This window comes from Terrapene carolina, unplaced genomic scaffold (assembly GCF_002925995.2).
Source record: "Terrapene carolina triunguis isolate 2854851 unplaced genomic scaffold, T_m_triunguis-2.0 Scaffold132, whole genome shotgun sequence".
Classification (NCBI taxonomy): domain Eukaryota; kingdom Metazoa; phylum Chordata; order Testudines; family Emydidae; genus Terrapene; species Terrapene triunguis.
In genome coordinates, this window is record NW_020664483.1 from 18,399,027 (window position 1) to 18,408,026 (window position 9,000).

The window sequence follows — 9,000 nt, forward strand, 5'->3', positions numbered from 1 at the left end:
GGCCTTGTGGGGGAGGGGAGGAGTGGGGGTGGAACACCCCCTGGCAGATTAGAAACTCAGTACCTGTGTTCCAGGCTCTGCACCCTCCTAGGAATGGCTCTGGTCCTAGCTGTGGAGGATATTAAAAGCATGACCATCTTAGAGAGTGTCCTCTTGTAGCTAATTAAAAATGGACTAAAATGTTTCATGTACTGCTAGTGCTGTGTTTACTCCTGGGGGAATTCTGTGCCAAAAAATTAAAAATTCTGTGCACACTATTTTAAAATTCTGCATATTTAATTTGTCAAAATCATATAATCACTCCAGTTTCAATTATTTTGATAATTTATTTCAAAATACCTGTCAACAATACACACCACAACAAAAAAGATTCCCCTAGGAGTAGAGTTAAAGAAACCCCTATGACAATCCAGTTCCAGTTGGGGGGGAGGGGGCTGCATGGGGTCCCAAGAGTCCAGACACCTGCACCCCTAGACCCCAGCTGTAGGGTGAGCCCAGACACCCACAACTCCCCAGAGCCTTTACTTATCCCCTCCCACCCCCTGCCAGCTTCTTTATTGTCCCACTGGGGGACGTGGTGTGGTGCGGCCCTGCCCTTCCTCCCCCTTTGCCAGAGGTGTCTCCTGCGCCCTCTCCTGTTTCTGGGAGAATGAGGATCAAGTCGGGTAGCCAGAGCGTGCAGCCTCTATCACTGCCACGCTGGGCACTCTGCTCTGCAGAGTCTAGCAGCCCCTAGTGGCGGCCAGAAGCTCTGCAGCCCAAATTCTGCATTGTGCAGTGGTGCAGAATTCCCGTAGGAGTATGTGTTTCCAACAGTTAGTTTTAAACAACATTCAAATCCATTCACTACTTTTGTTCTTTTTAGAGTATTCTTAATTAGGTTTTTTCCTTGTGAGTGTTCACTAGGGACTTAAAGGAGCAGGGAATTTTAGTATACCACTTCTACCTCCAGAGCTGAATTGAAATCCTTGCATGCATCAAGTATAAAAAGTTTACTTTAAAAAAATCTTCACAATATCACTGCTCCAGAGGCTGCTACTTTTAGAATAGAATGAGGTATTCCAACTCAGCAATTAGGGGCTGGTAAAGGTGCGACTAGAACCTTCCACAGCATATTCCTGCCCTGTTGCTATTATGGATGTGCATTAAAACAAATTTCCCCTTCCTCAAATATGGTTATAGTAGCCAATATAGCACAAAGAAGCTTTAAGAGCTATTCAGGTGGCCTTTGGCCAATTAACTCCCCAATTGGGTAGGGCCAAGCTCTTCCTCTGGAGTGACATTCCCATGTTCCCATTAAATGAAAGCTGCCAGGAGGATGCCAGAAATAGACTTTCTTGCTAGCTCTCTAACCAAGGGAGCTGTGGGAATGGAGAGGGTAGCACCTTCTCTGTGCCCATTCCCCAACTGATCAGACTTGAGTGACAGCACTGGCACAATCACATTACAAGCATATGGAGTGGGGACTGCACCACCATGCCATCCTTTAAGGCTCAGCAGTGCCTTTGCCTTGGTCCTTAATAATTACATTCAAGATATCTAGTGCTCCAGTAACATTTTGTTACAGTCTCTGTGCATGCATACTTCCACTTCATTGGATCTATACAAATTTCAAAAGGAGCCTTGTACACTTTTTATAAGGTAAATCCAGCTACATACAGGTCTATATTTAATAATTTTCTTAGCAGAGGCACCAGCAGCCTGCTGTACATCCTTATATCCTATACCAGTTAGCACTAAAGCACTGGGTGTGTTTTGCAGGTTTACAACACTGGTAACCTTAAAAGGCCATACTATTCCGGGGCTCGTTTGGAATAAGTTTTTTAAAAGGCCAAAACTAACTGGATTCCAAAAAAGAATTAGTTAAGTTCATGGAGGACAGGTCCATCAATGGCTATTAGACAAGATGGTCAGAAATGCAATGCCATGCTCTGGGTAATCCTGAGCCTCTGACTGCCAGGTGCTGGGACTGGGCGACAGGATGGATCATTTGATGACTGCCCTGTTCTGTTCATTCCCTTCGAAGCATCTGGCAGTGGCCACTGTCAGAAGACAGGATACCGGGCTAGATGAACCATTGGTCTCACCCAGTATGGCCATTCTTATGTAAGAGTTAAAATAATTTAAAATGTACTATTTTTTGTGCGCTTTATTTATTTTGCACAACCTTCTATAGCCTCACCAGGACCCTTCTATCATCCCCACCTTGCGAGAGTCAGAACCTGTACAATGCAGGGTTTTTCCATTCACTTTATTTCTGCATGGCCTTGTACAACTTTAAATAACATGTGAGTCACCTAACTAATATTATTTCCTTAGGATGGTTATTTTGACTGTAACAGGTTGACATCACTCCTTTCATTTAATGGTCAGTTATCTATGGTTCCAAAAATATTACATGTAGACACATCTGAGCTTTGGAATTGGGTTCTAAGGAGAAAGATGTGCTTCTTAGAGTGAAAGGTTTGAAAGCTGCCACAAGTAGGTACTACTAGGCCTCTAAGACAAACATGTGGCCCATGGGCCAGATGCACTCTGCCTGATGGGTTTGCAGCCTGCATGACCTATGCAGCTTCAGCAGAATCTACGGGAGCCCTACTGCACTGAATGCTAGTACTTGAATGGGAGACCACCTGGGCATTCCCGGGGCTGCAGCCAGCCTTCCTGGGAACAGCGGTTACTAGGCATGCTCAGCTCTCAGGGGGGACAGGACTTGACAGCCACCCCTGGCAACATCTGGGCAGGACAGGAGTCTCCGGGGCTCCCCCCTCCGCCTGCTGGGGGGGTGGGGGGCTTCCCGTCGTGCCCCGGGTGAGTTCTGTGCAGGGGGAGGAGTTGCAGTTTAGGACTCCGACCCGGGCAGGTTTGTCCCAATGGAGGCGCCGTAGCGTCCCCGGTAACCGGTGTAGCTGGTAACCAAGCTCGGCGCTGGGGGAAGGAGGCGGCGGCGGCTGAGCCTGCCCCTGCCCCTGCCCCTGCCCGGGGACCATGGACGCGGCGCACCGAGCTGCGCTCCTCACCGCCTCCTGCCTCAGGACACCCGTGAACCCGCGCACCAGGGCGCCGCTGGCTCTGTACGAGCGGGAGAGGCGCCCGCCGGCCGCCGCGGAGCAGCAGGTACTGCGGGGCCCCTCTCCGCCCGGGGGCCGGGACTGGCTGTCTCTCCTCCCGCTGGTCCCTAGGGTGGGGGCAGGGAGATCCCGCTCCCCTCTCCCTTGTGTGGGGAGCCTCCCCCCTCCTGCCGGAGCTGAGGGCTGTCGGGCTCCTGGCTGTCGGGGGCTCTCGCATGACAAGGGCCCCGAGTTACTGCGCCCTGGGCGAAGCGCGCCAGGGCAGAGGCCCGCTGTAGGGTGAGTTCTGTACAGCGCCGAGCATATCACTGGGGCTCAGCAGCTAACCTGTGGGTGCAAAGCTGCACCGCCTGTGAGCATCTAGCCACTACTAACACTTCCTGTGTCTTCGCGTATCTGTTGTGTAAGGGAGGCGCTGCATTAGGAAACGTGGAAGTGCTGGCATTCAGACCTAGCAGGTACTCATGGCTCTGATGCTGTGCTTTATGATGTTCCATCAACTCCCGTGGAGGCTACAGACCTGCTAGGAAGACCAGTGTTTAGTGTAGAGATGGCTGCTCTTTGTCATAGAATTTAAGGCCAGAAAGGGTCACCAGATCATCTGATCTGACCACCAGTGTATCACAGGCCACCAATGCCACCCTGCATGCTAAACCCAACAACTAAAATTACGCTAAGGTAGTTCAGCTTTCAGATGAGGCAGAGAATAGGAGGAACCAATGTGCACCAATGCCCGAGGCCCCTGGAATGGCTGGAAATTGATTGAGAGCTGTACACAGGATCCTGGCAGGAAACTTGCATCCCACGCTGCAGAGGAAGGTGAAACTTCCCCAAGGCCACTGCCAGTCTGATCACTTGACCCCCAATATGTTGCTTTAACATTCTCTTATGGCAACTGTAATAATACTAAGGAACAAAACACTGGAGGGGAAAGGATATATATTTTAAGTAGGGCAAGATGATCTTTTGAAGATTAGCTCTGGATTAATGGTGTATTTTTAATACTGTATTCAAGTGAGGTTTTAAAAAACAAAAGTAATGTAAGTTTTGTCTCTTAGTTTTAATGTATTTTTCTATCTGGTATGAGAAGTAATTTCTTCTATATAATGACAGCTACGTTCCCAATCTACTTTTTTAAAACAAAATGCTATGAGAACTGTAAGAGATGATAAGGAGATTATTGATGAGAAGAGGAAAAGAAGGATTCCTCCTGTAAGAAATGGGTTTTAAAGATGGGTAGGAAGTGGGATATAGTTCCAAGTTTAGGGAAAGGATGTTGAAAAGTATGAAGGCAAGAATGGAGGGAAAGCTTTAAAGCAAGAGGAGATGTGGAGTTTAGCATATTGAGAGGTAGAAATAGGAGTAGATGAGGGTAAGATTATGTAGCATCATGAGAGTCAGAACAAAGACCTTGAATGTGATGCACTAACCCACTAGACACTAATGGAAGGGGTTCAAGGACATGGAGTAAAAAGGAATCCTACAAAAATGGAGACAAATTACTAAGGATGAATACAAAAGAATAGTACGAACAAGTAGCACAAAATCAGAAAGGCGTAGGCACAAAATGAGGTACACCTAGCAATTGACATAAAAGAGGTTCTATAAATACATTAGGAGCAAGAGAAAGACAATGGAAAATGTAGGTTTGCTCTTGGGGGGGGGAGAGAGCTAGTAATGGATGATATCAAGCAGGCTGAGATGTTTAATGACTATTTTGCTTCAATCTTCCCTAAAAAGCTTAATGAACCAGATATATAACACAATTTATTAATATTAACAAGGGGAAAGGAATACAAGCAAAAATAGGGAAAGAACAGGTTAAAGAATATTTAGATAAGTTAAATGTATTCAAGTCAGCATGGCCTGATGAAATTCATCTTAGGGTGCTTAAGGAACTAGCTGAAGCAGACTCGAAAACATTAATGATTATCTTTGAGAAATCATGGAGGATTGGTGAGTCCCAGATGACTGAAGGGCACATATCCCATATCTTTAAAAAAGGGGAACAAAGAGGAATTATAGACCAGTCAGCCTAACTTTGATATCTGGAAAGATACTGGAACAAATTATTAAACATCAATTTGTAAGCATGTAGAGGATAACGGGGTAATAAATAATAGCATGGATAAACATGGATTTGTCAAGCAAATCATGCCAAACCAACCTAATTTTTTCCTTTGACAGGGTTACTGGAAGGGGGGAAGCTGTAGATGTGATATATCTTGATTTTAGTAAGGCTTTTTATACTGTCCAACATGATATTCTTATAGGCAGATTAGGGAAATATGATTAAATTACGATAAGGGTGAGTGTATAACTGGTTGAAAAACCATACTCAAAGAGTAGTTATCAGTGGTTCGCTCTCAAACTGGGAGAGTGTATCTAGGGGTCTGTCCTGTGTCCCATATTGTTGAATATTTTCATTAATGACTTGCATAATGGAATGGAGAGTATGTTTATGAAATCTGAGAATGACACCAAACTGGGAGGGCTTGCAAGCACGTTGGAGGACAGGATTAGAATTCAAAATTATCTTGATAATTAGAGACTTGGTGTGAAAGCAACATCATAAAGTTCAATGAAGACAAGTGCAAAGTACTACACTTAGGAAGGAAAAATCAAATGCACAAATACATAATGGGGAGTAACTGGCTAGGCAGTAGTAGTGCTGAAAAGGATCTGGGGTTACAGTGGATCACAAATTGAATATAAGTCAACAATGTGATGCAGTTGCGAAGAAGGCTACTATCATTCTGGGGTGTATTAACAGGAATGTCATATGTAAGACCCCGGAGAATAGGAGATCATTGTCCTGCTCTACTTAGCACTGGTGAGGCCTCATCTGGAGTATTGTGTCGTTCTGGGTGCCACCCTTAGGAAAGATGTGGCTAAATTGGATTGAGTCTAGGGGAGAGCCACAAAAATGATAAAATGTTTAGAAAACCTGACCTGTGAGGAAAGATTAAAAACCACCAGGCAAGAAGACCTAGGGGGGACTTGATAAATCTTCAGATATGTTAATGGCTGTTATAAAGAGGACTGTGTTCAATTGTTTTCCATGTCTGCTGTAAGTGGGACAAGAATTAAAGGGCTTAATTGCAGCAAGAGAGCTTTAGGTTAGATATTAAGAAAAACTTTCTAACTACAAGGATAGTTAGGCACTGGAATATGCTCCACGGGAGGTTGTAGAGCCCTTGTCATTGGAGGTTTTTAAGAACAGGTTGGACAAACTCTTGTGAGGGATAGTCTAGGTTGACTTGGTCCTGCCTCAGTGCAGGGGACTGGACTAGATGGCCTCTTGAGGTCCCTTCCAGCCCTACATTTCCATGCTTCTGTGACTGATGAACTGAGTGACTTCAGCTGAAATGTTCTGGATAGATTAAAAGAGGAAGAATGCAAGTTCCTAGTAGAGAAGAATGCAGAAGAGGAGGGAAAATGGGAAATAAATTCAAGGACCGAAGATGGAAAGGAATTGACAAGAGTTGACCATGGAGGAGGAGAAAAGCTTTAGAAAGAAGGAAGAGAATCGACTTAGTGGAGGATGTTGGTGTAGTCCAACTCCTCAGATTTTTTTCCCAATGGCATAGGCATTACAGGAGCAAGTGCAGAAATAGTAAATGCAGGTAGACAGCCAAGTTTGAGAATGAGAGAGATGAACAGGATGGTGAAAGAAGATCAAAGGAATCAAGAGTAGAGGAGATGACGGAGCTGCAGGGAGTGTGGAGGAAGAAGAAAAGAGAGGGCCAAGAGTAACAGAGAAGTCAGACAAGTTTCCTGAAGATTAGAGAAAGCATGAAAGATAAAACAAGGAAGCATCTGAATGTGTGGTATTGGAGTGGTCAGAAGCAGGGAATTCGGACAGAGATTTATAGGACAAGTTGCTAGGAAGTAGAACGAGTTGTCGTTGATTCATGGCAGGCATTAAGAGAGCACAGCTAAGCTGTTTCCAGGCTGATAGCGATTTCTCTGTTAATTCAAAGAAAAATGTTTGTCCTTTTTTGTATTGATGCAGATTATGAACTCTTACAGTTTGCATTTGGCTGTTTCTTCTTAAGAAATCCTTATAGCTCACTCTTCTGGTCGAGCAGTGTATTGTGCCTGTGACTCTCCCTAACAGCACACATTCACTGAATCACAAAAAAAGGCAACCATGTGAACTGTGGAGAAATGAAGTGTAAATAAAACAAAATAAAAAGACGTAGTTCAGCAGGGAACCTTGGACAAACATTCTGTGCCACTCACAGCCCCTCCCTTCCCCCCCAAATGCCTCAGCTGTTTCCATAGCAGGCAGCTTAGCAAACCTTGTCTACTGTGCCCAGCTGTCTTGGACAAACAAACCACCTCAGTGGTAGGCCCATCAAGTGGCAGCCTTGTACCCGAAGCTCCAAAAGATGCTCTGTTGAGGCAGCAACATTGTACAATGGTTCATTCATCACTGATTAAAATCAGGCAAGCCAAATGCCAAAAATCATCCAGAGTTCCCTTGCAAAAGGATAGGTTCATGTAGAGTTAATTTTAATAGCCAAGTGGTGTGCATTGCCATAGTGGCTGATTAACTTGTCCTTTATATTTACAATAAATACAGACTTTGAAGCAAGGTTTTCTAAAAATCTGTTATTGACAGCGTAGTAAGCACACAATGTGGTATCTCCTAATTTAGAATAACAGTTGCCAGATGGCAGTACTGCATCACTTGTGCCCACACAAATCTCTTAATGAGCTTTTTCTTTTTACATAGAAGTGTCTGAAGAGAGGATTTAGGAGTTGATGTGCAACTCAGTGGAAAATAATTTAGTATTTTTCCATGGATCCAAAGCTGAGATCACCATCGTTTGTATACACAAGGTCAAAAGAAACAAAGATACCAGCAAGTAGTAGAATATTAAGCAGTATTTATGCTTGGTCTTTCATGGGCAATCTCTATCTGGACACCTTGCAGCTTCACTTCCTTGTGATAATTAGTCTGTGTCAAGTCGTCTGTACTGTATGAAACTTGAAATAGGATGTTGGGATGAAAACTTAACTAAAAATATAGTCAAACAAGAATTTTCCGTTAGAATTTAAGATTCTATAAAAACCAAAAAAACAAACAAACAAAAAAACCCCACCCAAACTTAGGACTTGTGGATAGAACTCTAAAGTGCTTTACAAAGCAGAGTAAATGTGATCCCCATTTCATAGATGAAGAAACAAATGGGTCCTGTAACTTTAAAATGGATCATTGAAAATAATTGCAGGAAACATTTTTAAAATATATACACTAACTTGTTTTTACTGTACATCTTTCTCCAACTTCCTGAAACCTTAAAAGTGTTATGAATAATGTGATTATCTGGACCTAAGTAGTTGTTGGTAAAAGAACATGTAAACGGATAGTCTAGTGTAGGCCCCACCATTCCAAAATTTGATCTCCATAATATGTTGTTAAAATGGGGATTTAACCCTTTTCGTGTCAGATGGCTACTTATTTTCAAAATGCTTGTGGTAATAGAAAGTAAGGCTCCTCATGCATTAGTCTTTGTGCATTTATTTTTATACCAGAGGAATTCTTGTTTAAAACAAAACAAACAAACAAAAACCTATTGTGTTTATACAGGTGAATAGGCTGAGGGAACTGGGATTATTTAGTCTGCAGAAGAGAAGAATGAGGGGGGATTTGATAGCTGCTTTCAACTACCTGAAAGGGGGTTCCAAAGAGGATGGATCTAGACCAGGGGTCGGCAACGTTCGGCACGCGGCTCGCCAGGGTAAGCACCCTAGCGGGCCGGGCCAGTTTATTTATCTGCTGACGCGGCAGGTTTGGCCGATCGCGGCCCCCACTCGCCGCGGTTCGCCGTCCCGGGCCAATGGGGGCAGCGGGAAGCTGCGGCCAGCACATCCCTCGGCCCGCACCACTTCCCGCCGCCCCCATTGGCCCGGGACGGCG

At 44.4% G+C, this 9,000-nt stretch overlaps 1 protein-coding gene across 1 annotated transcript in view; it reads left to right on the forward strand.

Annotated features, from left to right (window-relative positions):
- Positions 1 to 2,988: 2,988 nt before the first annotated feature.
- Positions 2,989 to 9,000, forward strand: part of FAM161A (FAM161 centrosomal protein A) — a 20,928-nt gene continuing 14,916 nt past the window's right edge. Inside the window, exon 1 of the mRNA XM_024206038.2 lies at positions 2,989 to 3,117. Coding sequence (XP_024061806.2) covers positions 2,989 to 3,117 — 129 coding nt within the window. The remainder of the gene's footprint in view (positions 3,118 to 9,000) is intronic.